The sequence below is a fragment of the Marmota flaviventris genome, chromosome 14 (assembly GCF_047511675.1).
Source record: "Marmota flaviventris isolate mMarFla1 chromosome 14, mMarFla1.hap1, whole genome shotgun sequence".
Taxonomy (NCBI): Eukaryota; Metazoa; Chordata; class Mammalia; order Rodentia; family Sciuridae; genus Marmota; species Marmota flaviventris.
The window spans coordinates 19997285-20013464 of NC_092511.1; the positions used below are offsets into that span (position 1 = coordinate 19997285).

The 16180-nt window shown below is 51.0% G+C and overlaps 1 protein-coding gene across 4 annotated transcripts in view; it reads right to left on the reverse strand.

Moving 5' to 3' along the window:
• The window catches only part of Otof (otoferlin), a 67777-nt gene that overhangs the window by 33151 nt on the left and 18446 nt on the right, over positions 1-16180 (reverse strand). For 3 of the 4 annotated variants that reach the window (XM_071601419.1, XM_071601422.1, XM_071601421.1), the window contains exons 3-7: positions 16062-16161; positions 13334-13515; positions 7458-7502; positions 1490-1563; positions 53-179 (exon numbers count right to left, since the gene is read on the reverse strand). In XM_071601419.1, coding sequence (XP_071457520.1) covers positions 53-179; positions 1490-1563; positions 7458-7502; positions 13334-13515; positions 16062-16161 — 528 coding nt within the window. The remainder of the gene's footprint in view (positions 1-52; positions 180-1489; positions 1564-7457; positions 7503-13333; positions 13516-16061; positions 16162-16180) is intronic. The other variant, XM_027933441.3, reaches the window with a different exon arrangement.

A 16180-nucleotide genomic window follows, 5' to 3' on the forward strand; every position in this document is an offset into this window, starting at 1 on the left:
CCTTCCTGGTACAGTGGAGACAGTTGGGGATGCTGGGTTCATGCCAACTCACCGCTTGTTGGAGACATTGGTGGTGAGAGCAGTGACTGAGGCTAGAGACACTGAGTCAGGATCCAGCCCATCCCCCAGTCGAATGGCCAAGTGGTCAAGGTCCTCCATCTCCAGCACCGCTGGTTCATCTGGGGAAGAAGAAGGGCTGGTTAGGTGGGTGGCAAAGCTAAGAATCAAATTTAAGGTTTACTTGGTAGCATCTGCTTTGAATGGGACAGTGTATACTTGCAGTATTTTCTACCCAATCTTGGTCTTTTATTTTTGAAACTATATTTGGTCTTATTTTCTTTTTTATTTTAGTTGAATGTAACTCTTTCATTAAACACTATTTACTAAAGTGGAAAAAGGTAGGGAATAAAGAATCCATACTTACATGGATAACAACTGCTACCTTTAATTGAGTGGTTACTAAATGCCAGGCACATGCCAGGCACTTTACACATGGATCTCTAATCTTTATAGGGAACACCTGTCAAGGTAGGCATTATATTCATGTCATAGATGGGAAAACTGAGGTTTCCGAGGTATCTTATCCATGCAAAATAGTTGATGAAATTCAGGACCTAGCCCTGTACTGGTGTGTATTAATCCATTGATATGAAGAAATGACAAGCCCGAAAAGCTACCCAAAGGTGGTGAGTGTGGGCCTCAGCCAGCAGTAGCACTCTCAGTCTAAGGAGAAGGCACAGCAGTAACTGGCATGTAGCAAGAGGTAAGGACAGAGATTTGGGGGACCAGTGGGCCACAGAGAAAATGCTGGAGATGGTGGCCAGGAAACTGAGAGTGGGTACGTGAAGGGCAGGTGGCTCCCACCCAGCTCTCCTCTTCACCACATTTCTCCTCTTTTGTCTGTCCTCCTTTCCTTGTGTTGGACATCTGTCCTCCAGTTCCCCAGCAGCATTCTCCCTGAGGGACTAGTGCCACAGGCCACTCCGGCCTGCCAGGACCTGCCAGTTGGCTGAGGCCAGGCTGCAGCCTGGTGAGAGGACGGTGACTTCTTCCACTGAATAAGCACTCCTGGGACTCTGGTTCCCCCCACCCCACAAAAGAATTGGCTAAAAACTTTTTCCTGCTATTTATTCCCTCCGATTAAAAATCCCTGGGTGGTGTAAAGAACAAAGGATAGGGAGAAGGGAGGACAGGAAACCTCCATCCAGAAGAGGGCTATCTGCCCAATTCCAGACTAGTGGTGGTGCCAAAGGGCAGTGCCCACCCCGACCCCTGGAGCACCCATCCCTAGAGGACCTGGGCTCTCAGGGCGGGGCTTGGCTCGGACCAGCCAATGGGAGGCCAGACCCCGCCCAGGTGGCTCTGGTTGAACCAATCCCAGAAAGTCCTGTTTGGGACCTGCCCAGGGGGCGGGGTTTGATGTGATCACGTGCGGAAAAAGTGGTTGCGAGAGGTCAGGACGAGCCACCGTCGGGGCCAGGTGTCCTACCTTGTCTTTGGGGGTCCTCCTTGTGGGGCCGGTTCTTGCCGAGCTTCATGGCGGAGAACACGCTCCTCCCGGCTCTGTGAGGGGGCCGCCAGAATGAGGTGGAGGGAGATGGACGCACAGAGGAAAATACACCAACACCCAAGAGCCAGCCGCGGTTGGGACACGGAGAGGAAGGGTGATGGGTTCCCCGGCCCCTCAGCTGCTGGTCCCAAGATATATGGGGGGTCTTACTTCCCAAATTGGGGGCCACAAGGGAAGTGGGGCAGAGGGAAACCCCACCGCCTGTCCTTGGGGCCAGGGAGGGGGGCGGGCCCAGCTAAGGTGGCCTGGAGCTGGAAGAAGGTGTTACCTAGAGCGCCTCTTCACCCCCTCAATCCAGTCTTCTCAGAGCTCCCGAGCTCTGCAAGGTCCCCAAGCTCATCCTCCCTGTCCCTGCATCCCACCCTAGCTGGTTGGAAAGCAAGCCAGATGATCAGAGACATAGTATCAGAACAGAAGGGCAGGGCTCAGGGGGCTGGGAGAAACCAGCCGTTCAGTTCTCAGAGGGCCCAGGTGCCCCATGCCTGCTTTGCAGTTCCCCAGCCTCTCTGTGGCCTGGGATTCTCCCTGGTCCCAGCGAAGAGGAGACTGCCCTTTCCCATCCTTCTTCAAGGCTTTTGCCTCTTCTGCCTGTCTCTTCTCTTTCAGAAACCCTTTCCCCACCCCCAGGAACTTATGGCAGCTCCATGGTTCCTACCTCTTTTTCTGGCTTGGTGTGGCCTTGTGCCCCAGAGGTGAAAGGCTTTGTAGTCAGGGGGGGTGGCTGAGGGAAGAGGACAGGAGTCCTCACTGCCCTTCAGTGATGTCCCTGTAGCTGAGCCGGAGGTCCTTGGAGCCAGGAGGGACCAGCAGTAGGATTGGCAGGGGGTAAGGTGTAGTATTCCATTACCCCATCCATATTACATGAGCCGGACACCTGACTCCCTGTACTTCCCCTTCTCCTCCTCCTGGGTGTGGCTGTCATCCTTTAGGCCTCACTGGGGAAAGGAGCAGGCCCACCCCTGACTGGCTTATTACAGAGCCCACCATCTTTGTGTCTGCTTCTCCCTGTGGAGGCTTGACAGTTTTTAAGCCCCCACATCCCTGCTCTTTATGCTGTATAATGTGAGGTTGGAGAGAACTTTTCTGTTCTTTTAGAAATGTCCTAGAAATCTCAAGTTCCTCAACCCCAGATAAGCCAATCTTATTTCCCAAACCTGGCTCTATCTTAAACCCAGGATTTTCTTTACTATTCAGATACTAGGCAAGGCATGTCTGTATCCCCTGAGAGGCAATCAAAACCACCCCTTTCACATGACATCAGCTTACTAACATGTTCATAAAGAAGGATAGAAGAAGGCTGAAGCGACAGTGGTATGTCTCCCCTTGACAGTATCCTATTGTTTAGGGAATAACAATGTGAAGAAAGGGGCTCTATGAAAGGAAGCTGATGTCTTTGGAATTATCTTAACTGTAACATTAAGAGAGTAAGTTATACACGCATACCTGTAAAACACACAAAGTGGCCAATCCATAGTATATAACTTATAAACAAAAGTATAAAACTTTTCTTGAGCAACTACTGTGGGCCAAAGGCTCTTCCAGATGTTTGCTCATTTCATATTCCTAAGAATCCTGTGAAAGACATATACTTCTTATTTATCCAAGGAAAAGCTGAGGCTCAGAGAGATGAAAATGACTTCATTGTCCCACATAAGTGGCAGACTTGGGTTTGAAATACAAAGCTCCTGTCTCCTAGTGGCAGTATATTCACTTTGTGCTGGCTTGAATGCTTGGAGCTATTCTGAGTGTGAATCCCATCCTGACCATGGGGACTTTGGCAAAAAGATTCCAGGGCCTGTTGCCATGGCAATTGTGCCAGCACAATTTGCAGATTGGGTTGTCGTCTATGAAGAGTCCCACATAGAAGGGGCTCATTCAAAACCAACCCAAGCATCAACACATTTGGAAAGAGAAAGCTGTATTTGTTAAGTTGCTGGTAACATAGCATTGGGCAGATCAATAAACCCATCAGAAACAATGGCATGGTAGCAGGCAAAGGGGCCATGCGTTTGACCTACCCACAAGCATCCTGTGGTATCTCACCCCTTTGGGGGCAGGGTGCCAGCTATATGCTGACCTCTGCAACAGACCCGGCTTTAGGAAGCTTGACTAGTGTGGACCTCACTCTACTACATGTCTTCCCCACCTGTCCCTTCCTGTCTCTGTGTTTGGGACTCCTTTCTGCCCAGCTTCACTGTTCATCGACTTCTCTCTTGAATCACCCAGGAGTCTCCTGGAGGTTCAGTCTTTGCCCTTGTACAATCTTGTCTTAGCCATTCCTAGACTGGGCCATTCTTAGAATCCTCACTCCATGTGTGAGCTGCACAGTGTCATCATCATCATAGTCTGCTCCAGTCAAGGGGCCCTCCACTCCCAGGGGCAAGTGTTCTGGGATAGCAGATCCAAGTGATCCAAGTTGGACCAGAAGAAGCCCCACTTGGAGAAGCCAGCTGCCCAGCATCCTGGGACAGATCTGGCTCTTCTGCCTGAGGCCCAGAGGAATGGCCAGGCACCACCACTACTGCAGCCACCATGGTGGCTTTCTGATGCTGATCCCATGTGCCCACCCACTGCCCCCCACCCTTTGAATTAGAAAGTCACTTTATTTTTTAAAACAAACATCATTGGAAGTAAGATTGAGACTTTTTAAAAAACTATAGTTATCCAAAAATCTCTACCACACCCTGAAGCAATTCAAGAGAGAAACCCCTCCTTCCCAGTTCTATATTATTTAACCATCTGAAGTTCACTGATAGTATTCTGGGAATGTCTCAAAATGACATGCTTGTCTCTTGATGAAAAATGTGTAAATGTGTCCAATAGATGTAATTTCCAGAGGATCTGTGCCTCTGCTGGTTTCTTCTAGACTTGGTCATCAGTGACCATGGGCAATAGAGTATGATGTCATTGCCACTGCCTTTGTAGTTTTCTGATTGCTGACATATCAGAAGTTCACTACAGGAAAAGCCCTTCCTGCCTTATACCAGCACCAGTTCCTAGCAAGCAGTGTGCTGGGCTCTCTTGGCAAAGGTAAAGGAGATTTTTTTAAAAATAAATGTTAACTTAATCAGGGATTTTTGAAGAGTATCCACTTGTCATAAAGACTCCTTTAAAATATGTATTTTTTTTGTTTCTGTTGTCTTGAAACTTATAAAAAATTTTAAAATTAAAATTCTACATTTCATCTAATTGGGTTCTGCAATCATTGAAGATAGAATGTGGTAAGAAACAGACAAAGAAGCCAATAATCAACTCAGTGAAAAACTACTTTGTAATCAAGTGGCTCCTTATTCATGGGCACATTAAACTTGAGAAATAGGAGCAGAGGGAGGGTGGCCTCTTAGGATGCTCTGAAGATTTCTACTCACATTTGTTCCCCATGGCTGGGTTCGCCACAGTTAGAATGATATATCTAGAATTCTCTCTAGAGGAAATATTTTAAAATTAGTGCACTCACTGTAAACTCTTCATTTATGGATCTGGTGATTTCTCACGGCCCAGGGCTTGTGCCCCACGATTGGCTTCAACTGGAATTGCCAGGGAATTGCCAGGCCTTAGGTAACTGGGATAAAAACAAACTCCTATGTAAGAGAAGCGGGGTCTGTGATGCTTCTTTGCACTGTGTAAGCAACAAGGTTTTAAAAACTTGGGGACATGTTTCTAAGCGCCCTTGATGGCTTTATTTCCTTTATTTTCCATGCCCCAAGTACAGTAAATTTCATAATTCTACATTTCATCTAATTGGGTTCTGCAATCATTGAAGATGTCTTTGAAAGTGTGTTGAATTTCATTTAGTTTTGCAAATAGCTTCCTATGCAGGAGGATAGGAGGATCCTTCACCCAGAACCACTTGTCTCTAAACTGACCTGTTTGCACCAGTTGCACCCGTTCTTGAGAGACCCACAGGAACTTATCCTGACCCCAGGAGTGCTAGGGGTCCTCAGTGCTCCTCATGTGTCTACTATTATACAAAACTTAAGCAAACAGCATCATGGAAATACGTTTTCCATCTTCCCAAAGTGACTTATCCCAGTGAGCAGACCTTCTTTTGTGGATCGAATCTTGAATTTCCCCTACTGCAGCTTACATCTATTACCATTTATTTCCCCTCAGCGTAGATAAAAACTAACCAGCTTTGCCGCACCATCTCCTTTCAGAGACTGCAGGCTCTTCTCTTCCCAGGCCAGAGCCTTGATTTGTTTACTCTCTTAGAAATCCCATTTCCCTACTCTTCCTTAGTCTTATTATGCTCCACATTAAAATAATAACACATGCTGGTTTGCTTTATCTCATATGATAATGGGAGATGGCAAAGAGCTGGCTAGGGAACCAGAGCATATTATGGGCCCTCTACCAGGACAGACTGTGGAACTGGACATCAAGAAGGGCATTGCGATCTCACACAGAGCCCTGGGTAGACGGGTGACTTATGTCTCATATATAACCTTTGAAATCTAAGAATCCCTGAGGCCTTTCTCTAGGAGGAACTCCCCTTCAGCATTCCTGTCATCTCCCATTTGCCCTGGAGTTCAGCTCCCTGGTTTCCTCTCCAAGCCTTGCCATGCGCTCTGCCTGAGGCTTCAGCAAACTCTTACAACCCTCGTGTCCCTGGGTGGAGCCGGTGGAGCCATCCCCATGTGGTGTGGTTGCCTCCATCACTGTAGCCTTAATGCTGTGTCATCATAGCTGTTGCTTGTGGGTTACAGGCGTGATGGGAACTCAGGGTACTTATGGTAAAGCATGGGAGAGGCTATGAGTTCCTTGGGATCTTGATGTCAACAGGCGCCCCAGGCACAGCGCCCATCAGTGCAGAACTCTAGACACACAATGGTGGCATTTCCATGGTATCCTCACATGTACTAATTTTTAACTTATTGGAATGACAGTTCTGGGAAAATCTCTGGGGCTCAGTTTCCCTATCTAGAAGATAATGATCATGGTCCTGGCTTTTCAACCTCATTGGTGTATCTGGAGATTTAATTAACTATAGTCAAGTGCTCTAAACTTCTTGGGTCCATGGTGAGCTCTGGGGGTGGGGGAGGGGGTGGGACTCCCTGTATGTTAGTTCCATCTCTGTCCCTATCTCCTGAAACTCAGATTTGTTATCTGTAAAAAAGGGAGTTGGCCAGAGGTCCCCTCCAGTGCCCTGACTATTACTGCCCTTGTGAATTTGCCTTGTGATGCTTGTCTCCAAGTGACAATGTGCCTCTGGGGGAGCCCACGAGCCCAAGGTAACCTCAGGCCTCCTGCCTTGACAGACCCGGATGGCTGGCCCTGCCCTTCTCCTTCATCTCCCAGACAGTCCTCATGTCTCTTTCCCCTTTGGGGAGTGGAGATTGTGAGGCCACCAGAGAGTGGCCGTTTCTCCTTAGCTTTCTGGGTATCATGCTCTGGCACACCTTACAGTCACCCAGTGCCCAGAGCCTGTCCTCCTTGGGCCTCCACTGCTGTCTGTCCAACTGCCCAGCCCTGGCTAGACTGGCAGCAGTGTGTGTGGGGATGACTAGTGGCTTCTTTTGCATCCCATCCTTTGCCTCAAGCCTCACCTTCCCTCGCAGGGAAGCTTAAAGGCCTGACTCACAGGAGTGGCAAGTGAACTGAAATATGGGCAAAAAACAGGACACTTTTGAAAGGTGATGGGGTCACCCCCAAGAACCAAGAGTAGAAATCGGAAGGCCTGGACACCTGCCCACCCCATCCTCCCCCCCACTTTTCCTCACCCCCCTCCATGGTCCATGGACTGACCTCCCTCGCCCTGCATGCTCCCATGCTGGCTGCACCAGGACAGCCCACGCCTAAGCACCCTCAGATGGGCCCATCCCGCCCTCGGCAGCCCTGTGGTTAGGAGCTGGCACCCACCAGCTCTGCCCTGGCCTTGGACACCTACTTGTGCTCGCCATCTCTGCCTCCCTTGGTCTTCTCTCTGCCTTTGCTGAGTAGGGAGAAGAAATAAGGAGACAAGGGGATGCAAGTGAGAGGATGTGGACCAGAGACACTTGCAGTCTTAGCCCCTGGCCCTGTGGACCTCCACACTCCCTAGGGTCCTCCTTGTCCCACAGACCCTCACCCACAGCTTTTGCTTATAACAAACCAAAATGTGCTGGGCAGGGATCACATGGCCCTCAGCTTTGCCTTGGAGAGAGGGGAAGGGCCTGGGTACCAGCCGATCCCTTCTACCCCAGGCTACAGGCTGGTGACTATGGAAAGTGGGTTGCAGGTTCTCCAGGGCCTGCTCTTCCCCCACCTCCTTCCTTCATCCTGAGCTCCCAGGCGATGGGGTCCTTCAGGGAAATAGTGGGCTGAACTTTCTTCAAGAGGGTTAAGGGTACTGGGGTGTGTTAGGAGGACATCTGGCCTTTGAGAAGAAAGGTGGGATGGGGGCAATTAGTAGGCTACTACTCCAGGGCTCAGAGCAGTGGAAGAATGGTGTTCCTTTAGGGAGGCTTCTAGCAATGCTTCTGGAATATTCCTGTCAATGCTTCCTCAGTGAAGATGAAGGAAAGAAAGCAAATAACCATTAGCAGATTTTCCCCCTTCTCACATACTGTCCTGACACAGACTTTGCCCTGGTAGACCTGATCACACACCCTGACAGCTCAGTCTCAGGAGACCTCCAGACACTCGGTCAATGTCTTGCACTAGCTGGCTAACCACGCAAGCAGATCAGTTTGTAATTCAGAGAGGTCAATATTAGCCAGGTCTCTGGCTGCCACAGTCAGCTGAGACTACTGAGTAGAGAAGAGCTCACTGTGGAGTGCGGACACTGTCTCAGAAGCCCTGTGCTGGCCCAACCTGACTGGTCTGGAGTCTGGTTGTTATGGGTACCCACAAGGGCCTCTGAAGGCTGCTAGGGCTTGCTCAAGGGAGCAGGGGCTCCAGTGAGCCATTGCTCAATGGGAAATTTGCTGATCTCCATCTTTACATTAATCCAAGGAAAGTAGCTTTTCTCTGAGTTGCTATTTGAGCTTCTGAGGAAGAGGTGCATTCCCCCACCCCCACCCCGTACTGGTGATTGAACCCTGGGGCCCTCTAACACCGAGTTACACCCCAGTCCTTATTTTATTTTGAGACAGGGCCTCAAAATGAGTTGTATAGGCTGGCATCAAACTTGGGATTCTCATGCCTCATCCTCCCTAGGATCATAGGAGTATGCTATTGTGCCTGTCTCATTTTTGTATTTTAAAGAATGCTGTGACCCTAGAAAATCTGTCAACCCCTTGCAACAGAGGAACCAGGAGGGGAGGTCCAACACTGGGGAGCGGGCAAGAGGAAGGTGGACTCATTGTGCTGAACAACAGGCATTGAGGCTTTTCTCTTTTATTTTGGTCTTTGCTCTAAAACTACAGAGATAAAACCACTACAGTGGGGGATTTCTGTTCCTCTCTCCTCCTTACCTATTCCAGGCTTCAGACCCAACAAAGGGAACACACACAGGCCCATACTCCCTGAGTGAGGAAATGGAGAAGGGAAAGGGCTATGTCTTTCTTTGAAGAAGGAACACTTCTGTGATTTTACCACAACCACTGCTGCTATCAACATTAGCAGCAGGCTCTGCCATAGTTAATCTGTCTTGTGAAGTGGACATTCTTCTTGTGTATTTCCACGTGAGCTTGCAGAGGCTCAGGCTGCCCTTATCAGTTAGCCAGCAAACCATGACTTCATGTTCCATTTGTGCCGGGAAGCCCCGGGTGAACTCAAACTCCCTCCTGCAGTCCACATGGTGGTTTTGGTGTCCCTTCCTGATTGGGTAAGTTCTGTTCCTCAGCCAGCATTCTAGCATTCTCTGTGTGAGTCTGGCACTCAGCCTTAGTTCAACTCTACCTCTTCTTTAAGCCCCATCCCCATCCCCATCCCTCTTTTCATTGTTAAAAGCAGCCACAGAAGAGCAGGATCAACATGGAGACCCTGTAGGGGATTCTAGTACTTACTAGGCCCCAGGTACTTCACGGTGCTAGGCCTCACTAGGTCTTGGGCTGGGGGTGGCCCAAACATCAGGTGGAGCAGTGGGGTTGGAGAGGAATCTCCTGAGCCCCATTCACCCGTGATCCTGGCATGACTGGCTGATCCTGGCTCCTCTGGAGCTGTTGTAGGTCTGGAGCCAGCCTGGTGAAGGGATGCAGGGAAGGCTCTTCTAGCTCTCTGGGAGTGGAAGGCACTGATAAAGGAACACTGAGGGTGAGGCAGGGTGTACTGCACCTCTACACACCTGCCATACTCAACCCTGCACATAGCTGTGTACCTCTCTCACGGTCCCTGGCCTTCCACACATGCCTGGCTGCCAATGCCTGTCTCATTTTTGTATTTTAAAGAATGACGTGTCATTCTGTCCCAGACATGACGGGTAGGTCCTTGGCTTCTACAGATCTCCACTGGAGTGGAAGAATGTCCATAGGTGGATAAAAAGAACACCTCCTGTCATTCCTCCTCCCAAATGAGACTCCGCAGAGAGCAGCCTAGAAGGAGGCCCCAGGTAATGGAGGGTTGGAGGACTAGAGCAGGTAGAATATGAGAAGGGGCAAATATTTCAGAATATAGGGAATCTGGAGAAAATGTCCAGGCAAGATTAAAGCTGAGGCTCCTTTCTTTATTCTAAGAGACAGAGTCACAACAGACGTCAGCATCCAGCGCCATGTGCCACTCCCTGGTGTCACGTAAAGTGTATGCATGTGAATGTGTGTAAACACATGGGTATTTTTGTGTCTCTGGGGCCAAAGTCGCCTGTCTTTCCAGAGACTGAGGCAATGTGTGCCAACATGCAGCGTCTGAATCCTGTTTTTGTGCTCCTAAAAGCAGAGGGCTTGTGAGGTTAGTACTTTGTTCCTTCCCTGCAACACTGAGAGCTGTGGAAGTGGGGTAAATGAGACTCCTGCCTCTGCCCAGGGGATCGAATCTCCTGTGTGGACAATATTCAAAGAGCCCTTGCTATAGCGTGTCAGCACTGAGAAGGGACTTGGACCAAAAGGTGCTGCTTGCTCATTTGGGGTCAGGGTAATGTGGAGCCTGAAGAGGAAGAAAATGAGTGCTGCCTGAGCACCTGTCACCTGCCAGGCACCATGGTGGCCACATGATTACCTCTACTTCTCCCAACACTCCCATGGGCGTCAGGGAGCCCATCTTACAGATGGGAAGATGGGCTCCAGCAACAGAGCTGGGAGGCTCTCGTTGTACTACACTGTATCCTGGCAGGATTCTGCCTCCTGGGAGAGTTTTACGAGAGCCGACAGGAACCAGAGGCCCCTGATTGGAGGCAGGGACTAGAGATGTGGGCAGAATAGATCAGAGGTCATGCCACTGAGCTGGGCCTAGGAGAGGTGGAACTGTGGGAGCAGAGGGTTCACAGGCAGTGGCTGGGTTGGGGGTTGACTGCAAGGCCTGGAGACAGGGTGTGGTGACAATAGCCAACCCCACGGTGCTCTCAGGCCTGGACTGGCAGCCCCCATGGCAGGCCAGGGAAGTGTGTGCTCTCACCTGCCCTCCAATCAGGGTGGTGGCACCTGGAAGACAAGAAGCTCTGGCAGATGCTGTCACCCTTGCTCAGTTCCCAGTGGCTTGGATGAAACCCTTCATCCTGCTGCTGCTTCCTGGGAGTAGCCATGTGAAGGTGGGGGCGGGGAGGGAATGGCGGGCTGTGCTGAGGGGAAGGGTGGGAGGAGCCCTCTAGTTCTATGTCCTTGGTGCCCAGAACTCTCTGGAGGTCTCAGAACTAAGTTACATCTTGTTTTTTCTAGGCCCCCTTCTGTAGGACTGGCTTGGCATTACCTGTGCTATAGCCACCTATAGAGCCAGCCCTTGGCCACCAGGAGCTCCCAGGAGAGCTGCTTCCCATGGATGCTACCTACAGGATCCAGAGCATCCTGGGTCCCTCAGGATGTCAGAGTTGAGGGCCCAGCCTGCCAATCTGCTGAACTCATGCTTACTACTGTTCTGAGGGGTTGGTGACATACCCAGAGTCACTTAGCTGGGGAGTGGCAGAGTCATGATGGAATGTAGCTCTCGTGATTCAGGTCAGCACTCCTGTCCGTACAACTGATGGCCCTCCTATGCTTCCAATCATGTCCTGATAAAGCCCTTTCTTAGAGGCCTCCTGCAGTCTCTGAACCAGCCCTGCTCAGCTCTTTCTTGAGTGGAGTCGGTGGATGGGGACCAAGTGGTAGTCAAGTGTCAGCAGCTCCTCGGCCCTACTGGGTCTCTGCTCCTCCCCTCAGCATTCTAACTCCATTCCTGATCCTTTGCATGGTCCAGGACAAAGAACCTATTGTCACCAACCCCTCCCTGGCAGTACTTGGCTCCTTGATTACAACTCATTCTGGAGGGTCCCCTTGGCTCTCCTGACAACAGGGCTGGGGTTTTCATGGCTCTTCCTATTTTAAAGTTGAAAGGACAGGGTCAAAAAGGTTATGTGACTTGCCCAGGGCCACATGGCTAGTAAGAGGCAGAGTTGGCACTTAGGCTTAGAGTCTGAGGGGGACCATGGCTGGCCCAATGTAGACAGTCTCAAGGTTTCTTAAGCTTGTGTGTGTGGTGGGGATGGAGGGGTAAAGAAGCTTGAAACAGTTCAAGTGTGAAGAAGGAAAACATATTTCCTAATAGAAGCGAATCAATTCCATTGCACAAGTTGGGGACGTGTGTGTGTGTGTGTGTGTGTGTGTGTGTGTGTGTGTGTGTTTTCCCAGCACAGAGACTGAACCTGGAGGATCCTTGCTCTCACACAGCCTGATCCTTTAGGCTTATGGGCATTTCACACACCGTTTCCAGCCATCCGGGAACCCGTGGCCATCTCGCTAGCCTAGCCTCGATCTGGCCTCTCTGGGCTCGGGGAGTAATGCAATGGCATTTCCTTTATTGAAAAAAATAGTGCATGTGAGCAGCTCATGGGACGCCTGCGGAATGACACAGTTCCCTGTCGTCTGTAGGTGGCAGGACATTTGCAGGGATGTATTCTGGCCACAGAAGTGCCAGGACTCTTTTTCTTGGGTGGGTGGGAGTACTGGACCTATGGGGGCTTTTCCACAGAGTTACATCTTCAGCCCTTTATTTTTTATTTTGAGACAGGGTCTTGCTAAGTTGCCCAGGCTGGCCTCAAACTTCTGATCCTACTCCCTCAGCCTCTAGAGCTGCTGGGATTACAGATGTGTGCTACCATGCCTGCTTGGACTCATTCTTTTTTTTTTTTTAGTTGTTTATGGACACAATATCTTCATTTTTATTTATTTATTTTTATGTGGTGATGAGGATGGAACCCAGGGCCTCACACATGAGAGACAAGTGCTCTACCACTGAGCTACAGTCCCAGCCCACTTAGACACATTCTTAGCAGAGAGGCTGGGTCTCAAGCAGGACTGTTGGCAGGAAGAGGCCTCCCTTTCTAGGGTGTCTTCACTGGGCCAGGGTGCAGGCCAGGCTGTCTGGGCTTGGTTGGCCCTGCTGGGTCTTGGACTAGAAAGGCCAAGGCCTCCTTGTTCCTTCTCACATTCCCCGAGGAGTAGGAGGTCCAGCCCCTTCCCCTCATGTTAGAGCTTAACCCTGAGAGAGGCCTCTGATCCCTGTGGGATCCCTATCTGAGTCCCCGCTGCCTCCCCCGTGGGCTCTTGGGGGTGCAGGTGAGGCACCTTGCCAACACCTCTGCCCGTTTCGTATGTTTCTGCAGCAACTCAGCCCTGCACTCTGAGCCCGGACAGGCCTGCGGGGGGCCTTCCAGTGGGATCAGGCTTCCTCCCCATGTCTTTGGGGGCAGTGGGTAGCTGGAGGGGCCCAACCTGTTACCTCCGGAAGCTCCTCTCGCCTGGTGGCCGGGAGCTGGGGCGGGATCCAGGGAGCAGCCCATCCGTCTCCTGGCTGTCCTTCTCTTCCTCTTGAAGAGACTCATCCCCCAGGAAGTCTCCGTCATCCCAGGAGCCCACCTTGCCATCTGTCGCCTGATATCGGACCTCCACACACAGGCTGGTCTGGCGGGAGAGAGGTGTGTGAGCAGCTGGGATGGCAACCATCGCGCGCCCGGGGAACTCTGCTGCTTTGTGGTGTTCATGAAATGCCTTCACCCCGACTTACTGGAGGAAGGTGAGGGGAAGTATCCCCCTGACCATTTTGCAGATGAGAAAAAGGAGGCTCAGGAAGATTGACACTGCAGACTCGGCCAGCTCTAAGGGAACTGGCCCCCAGTTCCACTGCATTGACTCTGCTCCTCTCTGGTGCCCAAGATCAGGGGCCCACCCTGAACAGGTGAGCCTGGCAGTGGGCTCTGAGTCCATGGTGTACTTAATCGAAAGTGTCATTCAGTGTCCCCAAAGATGAGGTCACTTCCTCATCCCAGAACTGTGGCTGCCTGTAGGCTTGAGAGGCGGTCTGCCTGGCAATGTGACAGAATGAGCTAAGCTTGCCCTCCAGGTGAGGACCCAGGCCCTGGACACCCTACAAAAGCATGGAATCAGCATGTCTTTTTACTCTTCTGACACCCACCATCCTACCTAGAGAGGAAGGGATCTTGGGGTCATCCTGGGCTTTTTCCTCTGGAGAAAATAGAGCACCAAACTTGGGCCCAGACTTAACAGTTGAGAATCCTGAGGGGGTTCTTGCTCTGTGTCCTTTGGCCACTTACCTGGGCACTAGCTCCAATTGCCCCCACTGCATAGGGAAGACTCCTGCCAGTTCCCTCCTCAACCTACATGGGTGAACAGAGGCCTCCCGGACATGGTCGCCCTTTCACACAGTTCTGGAAGTGACCTGCTCATGCATCCTGACAGGCAGCCTTCCCTCAGCACTTGGATCCCCTAATGGCCAAGCCTGCATTTCCCAAGGGAAGGGAAAGGTGCACATATTTTCTGATCCCTCCTGGTGCTAGGTGTCTTGCTAAGAGGCTTCCATGTGAACTCATTTGATCCTAACACTTCAACCTACCCTGCCTAACAAATCAGGAGGTAAGCAACATGCTTATGGCCAGTTCAGAAATGCTGGAGCTGGGATTTGAGTTCAGGCTCCTGACTGTAAGCACCATGTCCTTTTCCCTGAGCCAATGGGACCTCTCTGGTGTGATTGAGGATGTTGCAGTGGGAAATGGTACCTGGATTTGGAAGCCCTGGGTCTCAGAGCTGCCTCTGATGTAGATCAGCTCTCTAACTTTGGAATTCATCCCTGTCCAGAACTTCGGCTTTCCCACCCATAAAATGGCAGAAAAGGTGAATGATGTATGGGCTAGAGAATCTGCATGTCCTCTCAGCTGAAATCCTAGGTGGCATTCTAGAAATACAGGCGTGGCTGTGCTCCCGCCCACTTCCTGGTTCTTTCCCATCTCCCCTCCCACACTATATTCTCTTCACGCAGGCTGCCATTTTCTCCAAGCTTTTCATTCCCATTGGTGTCCACAGCTTGTTCTGCATTCCCTCTCCCCTTGCTGCGGTGGCTGAGACTCCACCCTCAAACTTCAAAAAGCCCACCCTGGCCTGAGGGAGAGTAGGCCTGGCTCAGAATGGCCTGGCTCAGAAGCCCCAGATGTTCTCCTGAGATGCCAAGCCACAGTGGGAATTTCTGCCCCACTCTGAGCACTCCTCAGAAAGGGCTCCTTCCCTTCTGGGTCCTGAGGCTGCCTTCTGAGGTTCTTTCTAATAGTTACTACATAGAGGCATACTTTATGCAGACCCTTGGAGGTGATGGGGGGACCATGGTACAGCCCCTATTGCACACATGAGGTCAGGAAATGACAGTTAACAGTATTATTTTATTTATTTATTGAGCCCTTACTATGTGCTCTCCCATTCTAAACACTTCTTGTGTCTTCTCATTTAATCCTCAGAACAATCCTGAGAGGTAGATGCCATACTTCTGTTCACTTTGCAGATGACACATTCCCTGCCTAAGTTACAGTTAGCAGGTGGCCTAACCAAGATTCATACCCGGGGCTGGGCTCCTCACCACCATGCCAACTGCCCATGGGCGTCCAGGGAAGAGCTGGAGGGGACAGGTGAGAACAGAGCCTGGGGGCTGGGTGGCCAGGGCTTTACCCCTCCTTTCTTAGGACATGTGTTAAGTGCTGGATGGTGTCACTAGGGCACGTGTGCTCAGGCTGAAGGGCTGGAGTATGACAAGTGGAGTGAAAAATGAGGCCCCTGCCCTCCCAGAATGACTGGCCTATGAGAGGAGCCAAGTCAGATGCACAGAGTGGAGGCTCCGGGCCCAGCAGGGCTCAGTCTGGCTTTGGATGATGAGAGAAACCTCCTTAGTGATTCCCAAGTGGAATCCAAGTGGAAGGACTCAAAGGAGGAGAAGGAATGGCACCTTCCACCTCCTACTGTCATTGTAGGAAGGTCTGGGGTGTCCAAGCCACAGATTCAGCACCAGTCACCAGACTGAGTGTCTCTACCAGTGTCCTCAGTCTCTTCTGCCCACCGTGCCTTGCCATGCAGGCTCTCTCTAGACCACCCTGTGTATCGGGGAGAGGGAGTGAAGCAGATCCCCTCTCCCTATAATGGGAAAGTCCAGGGACTCTGGTCACACCCACCTTGATGATAGCATTGTTGTCATCGATCAGAGTCTCGGTCACCTCCACGTGGTTCTCCTCCACCACCTTCTGCAGCACCATGCGGAAAGTCCCGATCAGCCTGTGAATGGCAAGGAGGC